Source organism: Perna viridis, chromosome 8, assembly GCF_037379345.1.
Source record: "Perna viridis isolate PV_CMFRI_1.1 ecotype Kerala chromosome 8, ASM3737934v1, whole genome shotgun sequence".
NCBI classification, from domain to species: domain Eukaryota; kingdom Metazoa; phylum Mollusca; class Bivalvia; order Mytilida; family Mytilidae; genus Perna; species Perna viridis.
This window is the reverse complement of record NC_142452.1, coordinates 44,977,793-44,994,143: the sequence shown is the minus strand read 5'-3', so window position 1 is coordinate 44,994,143 and position 16,351 is coordinate 44,977,793. Positions and strand designations below refer to the sequence as shown.

Sequence of the window (16,351 nt, the reverse complement as noted above, 5' to 3'; positions counted from 1 at the left end):
CAAACTATTCTCCTTTATGAATCTTATAATTAATAACTATAATGGTAATTATGTGATATCTAGTTATGTTATTCTATCAGATTATATATAACAAATCAATATGCCATAGGTTGTGCTTGGATGAAAGTGAATAAACATATAAATCAAAAACTAAAAAACTGAAACTGTGAACTCACTAGATACCCCCACTCCCCTAATTGATAACATGTGCCTTTTATCATCCTAACTGGTTTGGATCAAAAACTAAAATAGGAGGTGCACAATGGGAATATATAATAAATATTCTGTGAAAGTTACCTTCAAATCATTCAGATGTGTAGGAGGAGAAACAAAGCAGGTGGGTCCCCATATCCCCATATTCACAAATGAAGAAGTCCATGTTAAGCAGTATAAAACCCCATAATTGATTGGGATCAAAATTTCAAATTGGATATGCAAAATGAGAATTGTAATGCAGATTCTGTGAAAGTTTCATTAAATTCAATTCAGTGGTGTAGGAGGAGTAGGGGATAAGAATGGGTCCCCCTGGTCCCCCCATTCACAAATGTAAAGTTGAAAAACCCAAATTGATTCCAATTGAAATCTAAAATAGGAGGTGCACAATGGAAACATGTACTAAAGATTCAGTGAAAGTGTCATTCAATTCCATTTGGCAGTGTAGGAGGAGTAATGGATAAGAGATCCAATATTCACAAATGACAAGTATAACGAGAATGGATATGGTGAATATGTCAAAGAGACAACAACCCCAACAGGATGAAAAATTTCGGCTAAAGGCCTTCCATAGGTCTTCAATAATGGGTGAAGGAACCTTCCCACCACAGGGCAGCCTGTAGCTGGACCTGAAACAATATTATACACAAGTACAGCAAATTAATTGCTCTATATACTCCTGCACCACAAAAGTATGCAGAAAATGAAAACAAAATAATTACAGAGGCCAGAAATTCTTGACTTCTGGTCCAAAAAAGGTGGCAGGTAAAAGTACCCGTACTTTGGGGTGATCACAACCCTCCCTCTTTTAACTCTGTTTTGCTACATGAAAACTCCATACTGATTCGGATGAAAATTTAAAAATAGAAGCTGCACAAAGGGAACGTATAATAAAGATTATGTAACAGTTTCATTCAATTCCATTTTGTAGTGCAAGAGTAACAAATTAGAGATAGTGAAACCCCCACCCCACCACTGTGTAAAAGGAAGGTAGAACAGATAGACGAACACCTCTATCACTGGGGGGTATAAAAAATATTGCTAGAAGGGAGGTTATAATAAGATAATTAATTTGAAAGCACGAATAACCAACATATGATGATCACAAGTCTAAGGAACTTCATCTGTGTAAGAGTTAATTCTCCAGGTATTCTACCAAGGAACTTAATCTGTGTAAGAGTTAATTCTCCAGGTATTCCGCCAAGGAACTTAATCTGTGTAAGAGTTAATTCTCCAGGTACTCTACCAAGGAAATTAATCTGTGTAAGAGTTAATTCTCCAGGTATTCCGCCAAGTGGTTATGGTTATTTACAATAACTTTTTTATCATCCTACTTATATGTACATGTATTATATAGATTGTCTCAATAATTGTTATTTTCAAATAAATTTAAAATTTTGTGATGTCAAATAAAGATAGAAGTGTTGTGATGTTTTGTCTGAGAGTGAAATTTCCCAAACACATTCAATACTTAACTGTTATCTACATGTATATAATAATTCAATCCTAATTCAATATTTTAATCACATTCTTCTTCTATTAATAACAGGCTCAATAAATCACAACCAAATTATATTGTTAAAACAGAACTACAGAATACACAGGTACAGTAAAACCTGCCTAAACTAAACCCTGCATTCTACAGAATACACAGGTACGGTAAAACCTGCCTAAACTAAACCCTGCATTCTACAGAATACACAGGTACGGTATAACCTGCTTAAACTAAACCCTGCATTCTACAGAATACACAGGTACGGTATAACCTGCCTACACTAAACCCTGCATTCTACAGAATACACAGGTATGGTATAACCTGCCTGAACTAAACTCTGTATTCTACAGAATACACAGGTACAGTATAACCTGCCTAAACTAAACCCTGAATAATAGGAAAAAAGCTATCTGAACAAGACACTTTTAAAAAATTTCCTTATATCAGTTTATATTTATTTTTAAGGGTTCAGTTTAGACAGGTTTCAGTGTATATAACATTCACTCCAATTATGAAAATTGAAATGCATGTACTGCATTTTTTCCCCAAAAAATTCATTGGTTCATTCAGGCCATATGGGTAATCCATAGTAATTTGTCCCCTGTTTCAGACTAGTTTGTTTAAAAATTATAATGATGTGTCACTGATAATATGCTTTTTCAACTTGAAATTGAAACATAGTGTTAAGAAAATAAATTCTTCTCTTTTTCTGATGCACACATACAATATATGAAGAAAACATTAAGATCTGAACATTTCACAGGGGTTTTCCACTTATTTTAATATTTTCACTAAACCAAATTGTTCTCTTTATTAATAAGTGGTTTTCCAATACCATGATGCATTGTAATTTATCCACAGAGTAACTTTCCTTGAATCAGACAAAAATTAGCAGGTCAATTTAAGTTAAAAATGTAATTTATTTCTATTTTAACACCATAAATCATCTACTGCTTTACATTCTTCATTATGAACTATCTGCATTAGCTTAAAATCCCAAAAATCAGCTGTTGTCTTATCTAATCAAATACTTTACAGGGCATAGCTTGATATGACCACAAAGGTCAAACCCTGAACAGTTGGGGCAAATATGGACTCACCATCCAATCTAGATACAGTTCTGAATTTAATTGTGATTATATAATTGGCACAGGAAAAGAATTTAGCCAGAATGGAAGTGACTCCTTACTTTTCAATAAGCACATCCCCAAAAATTAATAACATCCTTTGTATTGTAGTATAAAATCTTGCGGTACAATTTCAAAGAGATCCATTCACTTTTACACAAGTTATTACATGTATATCTTTGCTTCTGGCCTCTTTTTCCTAAACGGTTCATGTCACAACCCTAAGCCTTCTGTAAGTGTTACGGCACCTCCTGGTACAATACCTAAATGATTCTTTCACATTTACTCAAGCTATTGTCTGGACATCATGAAAATGCTTGTTGCTGGCACTTTTTTGGCCCCTAATTTGTAAACAGTTCAAGTCACAACCCCCTTAAATCAATCATATTCTGTGGTATGGCACCTAGTGGTATATTTCCATAAAGATATATACACTTATATTCAACTTATTGCCTGAACATGAAAAGTATACTGCCAACAATATCAGTATGATACCATTTTTTCCCACAATTCTTTTGCAGTCCTATCAAAAAAAGAGTTAATAATCTTACAATACAAGAAAAAGTATACTTAACATAAAGAGCTATTCTGTGGGAAATCAATGATAAACTTAAATGTGGGGGATTTGTTTCTATTGAATATGACAGTACATGTGGTTACATCAATTCTTTTTTTAAAGACTTATGGCATTTCAAATATGAAAGTATCAGTAAAATTTGGGTACTGTCAGTATACTGATAAAAAACATAAATTTGTACACCAATTTTACTATGACCATTCACAAATTATTTCATAATTTATAATATTCCTAGGGAAGAAGTAAGGAGTAATTTAATGGGTATTTTTAATACATGATGCCACTTAGGATAAAACATAAATGATGAAACTTAATACATGTGTATTACTTTTATAAAGATACCTTACTTCAAGTTTTTAATTTTAGGAAATATACAATTTCTTTCATAGACCTAACATTACTTCAAGACAATCCATTTTCATTTTTGCTGTTTTTTTGTTTTTTTTTGTTTTTGTTTATCAAAGGACTCCTAAAATCCAAAACATTGTGCGATTTTACCATGGAGAGATTCACAATCAGAGAAAATTTGGAGAATCCTAAAAGGTAAATACCTCTACTTTCAACTATTTTATCATTATTATCTAAAGTACCATCATTATTGTAAAGCCTGTATTACTAATATATAGTCTAATTAAAGTTTCTGGTATCATCATCAGATTAGGAACCATTTAAGAAGATAAGTTTACATAAATTTACAACTTAACTGAAAGTTATCTTGATCTTTTGTAACAATTTGGATTACATTACAGGAAAAAATATTTGTATTTTTTTTAAAGCAGTAACTTTATCCGTGATTATTAAGAAACAACTACATATTACCAACTATAATACCAATGAACGAGAAAACAAATGAACACATAAAATAAATAACTACATAAATACAAACTTGTAAAAGTGAAGAAAGTATAACAATGTAAAACAGAACTTATTGACTCAGTCTTCCTAATGTCAACTAACTGGAACCCTGTAATACAGTTTCCATACAGAGCAATGCCAACTACAGATGACTAGTGACCAGAATATGATGAACTCTAAAAACAGGTCTGTCGATCACAGAATGGAGCACTGTAATAGAAAACAATGAAACAAATCATAAAAAAAATGTCTACAATTGTTTAATTTTAGTATTGAGATGGATCAGGTTTTGCTATTATACTTCATTATTTATTTGTTATGATCATTCATTATTTTTCCACAGTAAATCTCAAGTGTAACATTTGAACTGATTAGTCCTTATTAAACCAGGAATCTTTTTTTTCCACCATTATTCTAATTTCACATTTTTTTCATGATTTTCATTAGCAAATCATTGTCAAGCTGTTTTCAGGGTTTTTATTCCAACAACATTAAAATCCAAAAAACCGTGTCAACAGACAACAATCAATGAAGAAGTAACAAATCCAAAAAACTGTGTCAACAGACAACAATCAATGAAGAAGTAGCAAATCCAAAACTCAGTGTCAACAGACAGCAATCAATGAAGAAGTAGCAAATCCAAAACATCGTGTCAACAGGCAACAATCAATGAAGAAAAAGCAAATCCAAAACACTGTGTCAACAGACAACAATTAATGAAGAAAAAGGAAATCCAAAACACTGTCAACAGACAACAATCAATGAAGAAGTAGCAAATCCAAAACACTGTCAACAAACAACAATCAATATAGAAATAGCAAATCCAAAACACTGTGTCAACAGACAACAATCAATGAAGAAGTAGCAAATCCAAAACACTGTGTCAACAGACAACAATCAATGAAGAAGTAGCAAATCCAAAACACTGTGTCAACAAGCAACAATCAATGAAGAAGTAGCAAATCCAAAACCCTGTGTCAACAGACAACAATTAATGAAGAAGTAGCAAATCCAAAACTCAGTGTCAACAGGCAATAATCAATGAAGAAGTAACAAATCCAAAAAACCGTGTCAACAGGCAACAATCAATGAAGAAGTAGCAAATCCAAAACACTGTGTCAACAGACAGCAATCAATGAAGAAGTAGCAAATCCAAAACATCGTGTCAACAGGCAACAATCAATGAAGAAAAAGCAAATCCAAAACACTGTGTCAACAGACAACAATTAATGAAGAAAAATGAAATCCAAAACACTGTCAACAGACAACAATCAATGAAGAAGTAGCAAATTCAAAACACTGTCAACAAACAACAATCAATGAAGAAATAGCAAATCCAAAACACTGTGTCAACAGACAACAATCAATGAAGAAGTAGCAAATTCAAAACACTGTGTCAACAGACAACAATCAATGAAGAAGTAGCAAATCCAAAACACTGTGTCAACAAGCAACAATCAATGAAGAAGTAGCAAATCCAAAACCCTGTGTCCACAGACAACAATTAATGAATAAGTAGCAAATCCAAAACCCAGTGTCAACAGGCAACAATCAATGAAGAAGTAGCAAATCCAAAACACTGTGTCAACAGACTACAATCAATGAAGAAGTAACAAGTCCAAAAAACCGTGTCAACAGGCAACAATCAATGAAGAAGAAGCAAATCCAAAACACTGTGTCAACAGACAGCAATCAATGAAGAAGTAGCAAATCCAAAACATGCTGTCAACAGACAACAATCAATGAAGAAGAAGCAAATCCAAAACATGCTGTCAACAGACAACAATCAATGAAGAAGAAGCAAATCCAAAACACTGTCAACAGAAAACAATTAATCATTATTGCTAATTATATCTGGAGTCTAATCCATATATTTGCAATGTAACTCTCTACAGTCAAATTTCACTTACTTCAACTCAAATTGTTCGAATGCTTTGAATTTATCTAACACAATTCCAAAGTTTTCTCTATAATTGCTGCAAACAGGTTTTAAAGAGAAATCAAGGGAACCAAGGTTATAGCGGTAATCAAAAGAATATAATCCAGAGACAAAGACCAGGCATGGAAAACAGACACACACAACAAAGAACATAAAGTACAAAGTAACAAAAGTAAATGAGCAACTCGGACTCCACTAAAAACTGGGAGCATGGACCAGGTACACCGGTAGGGTAAGCGTCCTCTGCTTTTCTAGAAACACCCGCCGAGTTGCTCATAAAAAGTCAAGTCTGGGGTAGACAAACAAGGAAAGGTAAACTATGACCCGTTGAATAAATCAGTTTTCATGATGCTGATGGATACATCATAACGATCCACGAGTTCACGATGACAACCATAAAACTTCTGTAGTGATGACTTCAATCTTGTAGCAACATAACCCTGTTCCAGAAGCCTATTTGTTCTAGCGCAATACAAAAAGTCTGCGTAGTTTCGGCAAGCTCTGGCGTAACATATGAGTTGTGATATGAACACTCCATACGCAGGAGCTGAAGGGATGTTGCCACAGATGAAAGGAAAGTTGATAATTTTGAATGAAAAGTCATCACGTTTGTCGTAAAGTTTGGTCAATAGTTTTCCTTTACCATCGATTTCTAAGTGTAGGTCAAGATATGAGGCTGACTTCACAGTGTCTGTAGTATCCTTTATCTCAAGTTCTTTTGGGTAGATGCGATGTATCAAATGCCCGAAATTAGGATTGTTTAAAGATAATACGTCATCTATATAGCGGAAACTGAGATTGAAGGATCTAGCCAAACGATATTCTTTCTTTCTGATCAAATCAGCTATAAAGTCAGCCTCATAAGAGTGAAGAAATAGGTCAGAAAGTAAAGGAGCACTATTTGTTCCCATTGGAATGCCGACCGTTTGTTGAAAAACACGTCCACCACACTGGACAAATATGTTGTCGATCAAAAATTCCAGCATTTTGTAAACATCTTCCTCTGTATATTTGGAAGATGATTTGGAATTATTTCTCACAAAGTATGAGGAATCTCTACCAAGAACTATATATTTGTATCTAGGTGTACCATCTTTTTTGGAAAAACAATAATGTATAATGTTTTTAAGTCGGGATTTTAACTTAGTATGGGGAATAGAAGTATACAGTTTTGAAAAATCATAGGTTTTAATGATATTATATTCAGATAATAGTCTTGAACTGATTGTCTCCAAAAGATCTTTCGAATTTTTCAGGATCCACATTGAATTAATACCACTACAGGAGTAACAAGTGTTGTGGTAGGACTGCAGACCCTTTTTGACAGTTGAGAGTATAGAAGTTAAAAGTTTTGAAAGAGGTTTGGTGGTACATTTTGCAGATCCAGCTATGAAACGTTGTTTATATGGATTCTTGTGAAGTTTAGGAATCCAGTACATAGACCGTAAATCACAATCATCGTCCTTGGTAGAGAGACCAAAAGAGGATAGCACAGATTTATGGTTGTCCACAATCTCTTCTTTGGAGAGAGTGGTAGCAGTATAGGTCTTATCACTGCTATTATTTTCTACATCTACCTCTGACAATAAACATTGGATATAAAACGTTTTGCAGACAAAAACAATGTTGTTTAGTTTTTGAGTTTAATAAGGCTAGAGAATACATGGCTATATCATATGTCAATGGTAAGATAAATAAATGCAGTTTTTGAATATCATACTTATCAAAATGAAAAACGGTTTCTTGTTTTCAGATACCCACAATAAACAATTTCACTTAACTTATCAAGATGTAATGGGGTTGATGGATCTTTGACCCTCCTCTAATTAATGCAAAAAAAAAAAACCCAGAAAACTTTACCACTTTAAAATAGAAAAGAATGATATTCAAAAACTACATTGATTTATCTTTCCATTGACAAATATTATAGCCGTATACCCTCTAGGCCCATCAAAGTTAAAAAAAATCCTTAGCCATCCGCTGCACTATATATAATCAACGTAAATAACCCTTGGATTTCCAAAACTTCAATTACTCTTACACTCAAACTGACTAGTTAGTCAGCTTGGTGATAAATTTTAGAAAATAAACCTCACTATCTCGAAATTGTAAGCCAGTAATAAAAGGTACGAAAAACTGAAGCAATATCATTAATCAAACAGTCATTTAAGGTTATTTCAGGTAATATTTATGTCATAATTCAATAAGTATTTTTCATGTAACAAATAGTACTGATCAAAGTTCAAGAGTGTTCTCATGATGAAAGCATTCATGAAAATGAAAAAAACTGTGGAAGTTTGATAAGCAATCACAGTATTTTAATGTCTACAAATCAACATAACCCTTCTGAAAGCAAATGAAAAATATCATAGAGCTTACAAAACTTTATATTCAGTAAGTAATTTCCAAAGATAAAGTAAAAAAAAAGAACCAAAAAAAATCCAGAGAATTTTTCAAACTTTGATTTCTTAAACTCTAGAAAAGTTGTACACATTTCAACAGATTTAACTCATTAATATATGTATAAAGAGGGTGAGAACCACTGATTAATAACTTCCTGTATCTTTGGATACATTTTGGAATTATTTTTATACATGATTACTTTAGAAAAAACTACCCAACAAATATTTTTACAAAATCATGTGTAAAAATTGTGAAAGCAAAATCTATTAAAAACCTAATTTTTTGCTACTTTTGTATGACATCCATCTCCATATAGTCAAAGTGGACCAGGGGTGGATAAAACTAGAGAACCTGAATTGCTCATCTGGTCAAAAATAGTCTTTTTAGCCATTTAATGCTAGACTCTTTACCCTACTGAAATATTGTCACATGAATCATTTAATCAATAGAGATATCTAATTAAACAAAGCATTGGCAGTCACCAGGCACAATGTGATTTCTGCCCATCTAAGTGAAGCCCGGTAAACAGTGGAAATAACTATGACCCTTTTAAGGTTGCTAAATGCCTCGTCATTTAATTAATTGTGTGCATGAATGAATTAACGAGAATCCAGTACCACTAACTCAAACAATTACCAACAGATCTTTCTGAAAATTTCAGCATAGGTCCATCCCATCCTTCTGAACAATTATACTCCTGCAAGATTTTAACTAAACTCAATTATTTCTGAGTTATTTGCAAAATTCTGCAATTTGACCCCTAAGGTCTATTTTTAATAACAGCAATCAAATTTTTTGCAATATAAAAAATACCCTCACATAGCTGGTAAAAGATGTTTTACATTCAAGTTGAGTTTTGGTTCAATCCAACCATTAGTTTCAGAGGAAAAGATTTTCAAATTTGGAAATGCAAAAATTCAGGAAAAAACATCCATTTCAGGATCTATAAGTCAAACATCTGTAAATGGATCTTTCTTAAAATTTTGGCATAGGTCCATCCCATCATGCCCATTAATTTTACACGTGCCAGATTTCATCAACCATTTTTGAATTATTTGGAAAATTCTGCAATATAACAATTATGGTCTATTTTTAGTAATGGCAGTCATGTTTTATCCCTAAGCACAGATTGTTAAAGATGTTCTACAGTAAATTTATGCCAAATTTTGTTTCAATCCATCCATTAGTTTCACAGGAAAAGATTTTCAAAGTAGTAAATGTAAAATTCATTCCAATTAGTCAAGTAATGTCAGAGGAGAAGGTTTTTTTTAAAGAAAGAACATTAAAAATATCTTAAAAAATTGAAAAGGGCATTAACTACAACATGGCAGATTACAACAAAAAACTGACCACAGACAAATCTCATCATGCTGAACACTTTTACCCAGTCAGAATTAGGCTAAACCTAACAGTTTAGGAGATAAATGCAAAAAACTTCAATCTGATCCTATGTTCTATTTTTTTAAAAGACCATGCTTTTCAACAGATCAAATATCCCCACATCATTTTTAATGCAGGATACCCTAAGGAACACTAATATTAATTTTGATTCATATTGGTCAAGATGTGTCAGAGGAGAAGAGTTTTGAAAAATTGTTTACAACGACTGACACCAAGCGATGACAAATTCTGTACTCTGAGCCTTTTAAAAAGGGGACAATAGACCCCCCCCCCCCAAAAAAAAAAAAAAACACAACATTTTCAAGAAAAATCACCACTTTTTTTGGAGCTGTATGCATTTTGTTTGGGTTACATAACTTTATTCCTTATCTCAATACCTAAATTGCTCAACATACACAAACATAATACACTTTGGTAGTGTATCATATATTCCAAAAAGAGTTCAATGGGTCAAAATACCACATGGCTGGTTTTGGTTTCATTCTTTACATTTTAATACCTTTTTATACTATATTTAGGTTTTTTGACATCATATTTGTCACCTTTCTTTAAGAATTTTATTTAAACTTTAAATACATGTAGAGTATCTTTATTTACCATTGACTGAATTTCAAATACAAAACCATAAAGTTTTCAGACAAAATGTCAAAAGTTCATGTATTTTTATTTCAAATCTGAATTTCTTATAATTTTCCAGGCAGGCGAATATTTTGACAAGAAAAAAAAACACAATAAATAACAATTTTAGACTTCAAAGAAAAGCTTTAATAAAACTATGTGAAAATTGCACTAAGTCAAGTCAGTTTCAGAAAAAATGATAAAAAAGTATAATTTTTTTACTCTGAGCCTTTGATGTTATCCTTTGACCTCAAATTTTGAAACATTCCGTCAAAGAAAACTCTGACAGACTTTAATAGAAACGCCTTCAAATACATTCAAAATGAGACGAAAATCAGCTGTGTGTTATGCTGGTTCGTTAAATTTTCAAATTGAACATTTTTTCCAATACTATAATATCAAATGACAGAAAATAAACAAGACTGCCAAATGTTTGAACATTTTTAAGTTTTCAAGGCTGGTTCAAGGAGTTCTTCAAATCCTTTGGTGAAACTTACACTACTATCTTTTTCCTTTGAACGATCTCTATGTCTATCTCGTTCTCTGGGTCGATCTCTTTCTCTTGACCTCTGTTGCCCATAGTAACCACTAGGTGGCACTCTAGGATTACCATGATGTTGAGGTTGCTGGGCAGCCTGCTGAGCAGCCTGGGCATCTTCCTCTGCCTGTAATCTGGCTGCTAACTCAGCACTAGAAAATAGGCAAAAAATAAGGCATTAAAGGAACATTAAGTGATATACCCAATCAGATAATGGTGAAAAAAAAGGGTTGGGAAAATGTTCAAAATTTTATAATGCAAAAACTGTTTTCTGGATTTTGCTAAAATATTGAGGGGAGGGTATAAAAAAAACTTCATTGTGTTAAAAAATGATGCATAACTTAATTAACCTTATCAGTTGGGATGTTAAGCTAATAAGGTAATTTTCTTTATAGCTAATTTACATAGTTCTAAAAATTATATTTATGTGAGATTTTTATTTTGAAAGATCTTTGAGGGATTTTGTTTATTTCAGTTGAACTCAACCATTACAATCAAATGCAACAAATTAGAGTTAATAATAAAAGTGAAAGTTCTTTTTTATAAAAACTGGAGATACTGGTAGCTAGATATGTAAAAAAAAAAAAGATTCATGGAATAAAGGTGATCTTTGGTTTATTGGGCATCACAAAAAGCTCACAACAAAATAAACATAAGTTTTGAATAATTTAACTGGAACCCTTTCATACATACACCCTACCAGCTATAGAATAGATAAGGTATTGTATTTCCATAATACATTTATAATAAAAAAAAATCTTAACTAAAATCAAATTTATATCAAAACTAGTATTTTTCTTAATTACATTTAACGTGGGCCAAAGAAATCCATCCATGTCAAATATCAGAAACTAAATTGGCACATTGCAGGGTAATTGGCACTCTGATTAAAATTAGACCTATCAGTTACTGAATGGAATAATTGATAGATCTAATTATAAGTAGATTGGGTGTCTTATAATTTGCTTATTTGTAACAAGATCAGATATGAGCAAGTGTAAAATAATATGCTTCCATCCATTGTCAAGTTCTCAACCACAAATATGACTGTACTGAAAATGGTTATTGCCACTATACTTAAATTAAAAAAAAAATAAACAAGAGATGCACATTGTGCTGAATTAACTCACCACAATACAATTAATCATACTGAAACTTCAGCTTAAATTAGAAAGTTTTTCAATGACCTTTCAGTTCATTAAAATGATGGTTTGCCAAGCATACAGCCGCATTAAAATAACAAAACTTAAAAAAAAATTTCAAAACTGTTATGACATTTATTTGTTGATGTGAAACTGAGTCACAATATAGCATGTTAAGATGAAGGTTCATACCAAATTTTATATCTTTTCGTGGATAATTGCTAAGTTTATACGACAAAATGTTTCTGGCCAGATTTCAGACTTCTTTAAAATCAATAAACGAGTGCTCTAATCTAACAATATTTATAGTACTCAGACAAAGGGAGTCCTGTGTGGCTCTAACAATACTTACTCAGATAAGGGAGTCCTGTGTGGCTCTAACAATACTTACTCAGATATGGAAGTCCTCTGTCGCTCTAAAAATACTTACTAAGATAAGGAAGTCCTCTGTCGCTCTTACAACATTTACTCAGATAAGGGACTCCCGTGTGGCTCTAACAAATCTTACTCAGATAAGAGAGTCCTGTGTTGCTCTAACAAATCTTACTCAGATAAGGGAGTCCTCTGTGGCTCTACCAATATTTACTCAGATACGGGAGTCCTCTGTCGCTCTAAAAATACTTACTAAGATAAGGATCGTCTGTTGCTCTAAGAACACTAACTCAGATCTGGGAATCCACTGCTCCTCTAACAATACTTACTCAGATAATGGATTCTGCTACTGCTCTGATAAGATTTACTCAGGTAAAGTATTTCTCTGTCGCTCTAACAATACCTAATCAGATAAGGGTGTCCTAACAATACTCATTAAGATAAGGAAGTGGCAACAATACTTACACTGTACTCAGATAAGGAAGTCCTCTGTTACTTAAATAATACTTACTCAGATAATGGAGTCCTCTGTTGAGTAGCTTCAGCCACTTCCATCTGTTCTACACATATCTGTTGCTCTTGTTGTAAAGACATGGCCAGTAAATAGCTGGATACACAAAAAGAACATTTTATAGGTAAAAGGAAAATTCTGACAACTTTTAAAAACTACAATATGATTTAAGGCTTTGCCTTTGATGAACAGATGATCTCAAATTTTGTAAAAGGTACAAAGGCAAATTCTGGACCAACAAGAATATACAAGACACCTTCTCAGCATCTTGGTTAAGTTTCTCCTAAAGTCCAATTCCAAGACATTAATTGTCAAGATAATTTTAGCCAATATATTACGAATGTGATTGATATGTACCTCAAAACTTAGCTTAATGCTTCATTATACAGTATTCTACATATTATGCTTGTTTCCCTTCTTCACAAAACAAATAACTACAGCCATATTTTACCAACAACAGAAGTGTAAACATCAAATTTTAAAATAAATGTACAGATTTACCATAACAAATTTTTGTTGGGAGTAATCAAGAGAACCAAGGTTATAACGGTAATCAAAAGAATGTAATCCAGGGACAAAGACCAGACATGGAAAACAGACATACACAGCAAAGAACATAAAGTAACTAAAATCATACATACAAAGTAACAAAAGCAAATAAGCAACTCAGACTCCACTAAAAACTGGGAGCATGGACCAGGTGCACTGGTAGGGTAAGCGTCTCTGCTTTTCTAAAAACATTCGCCAAGTTGCTCATAAAAAGTCAAGTCTGGGACAGACAAACGAGGAAAGGAAAACTATGACACATTGAACAAAACAGTTTTCATGGCGCAGATGGTTACACCGTAATGATCCACAAGTTCATGATGATGGCCATAAAACTTTTGTAGTGACGACTCCAATCTTGTAGCAACAAAACCCTGCTCCAGAAGCCTATTTGTTAGAATTACAGTGTGATAAAAAAAGTCTGGGTAGTCTCCGCAAGCACTGGGAAATGCAAATAATTTTGGTACTGTAGGTTTCTCCTCTTCCAATATCTTGTTAGCTTCTTTAATGAGGGTTTCTTTTCTATCTTATTGCTTACATAATTATTAACAAAAAAATTGTAATTGAAATCAGTTTCATGTTTTTTACAAAGCTTTGTTTTTTTTATGGAAGTAACACTCTCCGGAAGAGAGTGGTACACATATGCATTCCATCCTCACATGCCTTTGAAAACAATAAATACAATCACTGATTTTGCATTACATTCAAGCGCACAAAAGATGTTGATTGATAAATATCACAATGAAATATAACCCAACTCTGTGGATGCAAACAAATTCCAAAAGTGAAAAAAAAAAAAAAACATATGGTGTATATGGTTCCTCAAGCATGCATATTACACACTTTGGAAAATGGTTTACATTTATGGGTGACCCCTTACAACAGAAGAATTCTGAACCACTCATGTTTCAGACCCCTCTCATATATAAGATGTAACTGACACACTGCTGCTACAAGAAACCACTTCTGTAGAAATATTTTAAAATATAGTATAATGTCTGTTTAGAGCACTTAGACTGAAATCATAAATTATTCATCAGAATCACATTAGTATCATGTTATACTAGTAATAATTTCTGTCTATTGACTCAGTGGTATAATTACCTCTGTCTATTAACTCAATGGTATGATTACTTCTGTCTATTGACTCAATGGTATACTTACTAACCTCTACAGTGATTTAGATAGCGCTCGTCATTTTCGCCATTTACGAAAGGATTTCATAAATGACGAAAATGTTTTAGAATGTTTTTGTCACTTAAAATTTGAAAAAGTGTATAAAAAAATCCATTCAAAAAGAAAGTATTTCAGATAAATTTTCGCAACCTTAAACATAAATGTTGTTAAAAATTGTCAATCGAAAGTTACATAATTTCACCTGGCCTTACGCTCTGACAAGTTTATGACCCCATGTTTGGTAATTACCTGGTCAACCAGGTGTGAAATAATTCTATTGTTGTTAACCTGGCATCCCTGATATGTGCATCATTAATAATCCTTTAAAATAACAATGATTTATCAATCTTTTGATCATTAGGAAAACAAAAGATAATCCCAGGGTTTCTTACTCGTCTTTAGCCGGTCGTTTTCGACCGCTGAAAAAAGCTTTGAGTTTACTCGAGACATTTCTGAGTTTAAGTACTTTAAAAATATAACTTATATATATCCTTATTTTAAGAATTAGTCATGTTAAACAATTTCAATCTTTAATGGATGCCGACCGATATTTACTCCCATATAAAAACAAACCCTTCACAAACCTCACACATATAGCTATCTATTTTTAGAAATTTTTAAAAATGCACACATTATACAATGTCTCCGATGTGTGACTGGTTATCTAATTGATTTCAATTAATTCTAATGCAAAACCGGACAGTTAGGAAGTATTAATCAACGATAAATATTTATTTTACCATTCTCTTTTCTTCTTCAAACGAAATCACAATGATTATGAACTTCTTTAATACGACTCATGATCTGGGGTCAAAGGTTTCTAAAAAAAAAAAATACCACCCAGCAGTAAGACATCAAGGAGCAACCGCTTACTGAGTTCAAAATTCTACAGTTGACTATGCCAATGTGGCCAACCTCCTTTCTATCTGTCTAGTTTCTGCTTTATCTTCTGGTGACTGTGAGAGAGGATTTAGTAGGTACAATCTGATCAAGACCTATCTTAGGAACAGGCTCAAGGTTTCATCAGTAAATTCTCTCCTAAAGCTCTGTCTCAATACTTCTGATTTGAGGAGTTTTAGGTTGAAGAGGGCTTTTGAGGTGTGGTGTTTGGCAAAGGACAGGAGGATTTTCTCTTATTAGTTGAGTGTCAGGTCATACCATAATAGTAGCTGTTGTCAAATAGTAGCTATTTTCAAACTGAATGCATCAAAGCTGTCATGATGTAAAAAATCTATTTTTCTAATAGTAACTATTTTATTTTATTATGTAACACACGTTTTGTTATAGAAAATGAAAGTTTTTTTGTTGTAACATTTATTGCATTTATTGTTGTCTGTATCTGTAAACTTAAAATAAATATATTAAGCTTATGACTTTAGATTATGATACTATTGACTATTTACAAAATTCTACTGCCCATGTTATTGTTATATGCTGC

At 32.6% G+C, this 16,351-nt stretch overlaps 1 protein-coding gene across 1 annotated transcript in view; it reads right to left on the bottom strand.

The window, feature by feature from the left end:
* Positions 1–1,719: 1,719 nt before the first annotated feature.
* The window catches only part of LOC148610680 (ubiquitin carboxyl-terminal hydrolase MINDY-1-like), a 31,142-nt gene continuing 16,510 nt past the window's right edge, over positions 1,720–16,351 (bottom strand). The window contains exons 7-9 of the mRNA XM_088595948.1: positions 13,192–13,287; positions 11,126–11,318; positions 1,720–4,477 (exon numbers count right to left, since the gene is read on the bottom strand). Of these exons, the coding sequence (XP_088452074.1) occupies positions 4,463–4,477; positions 11,126–11,318; positions 13,192–13,287 (304 nt within the window). The 3' untranslated portion in view covers positions 1,720–4,462. The remainder of the gene's footprint in view (positions 4,478–11,125; positions 11,319–13,191; positions 13,288–16,351) is intronic.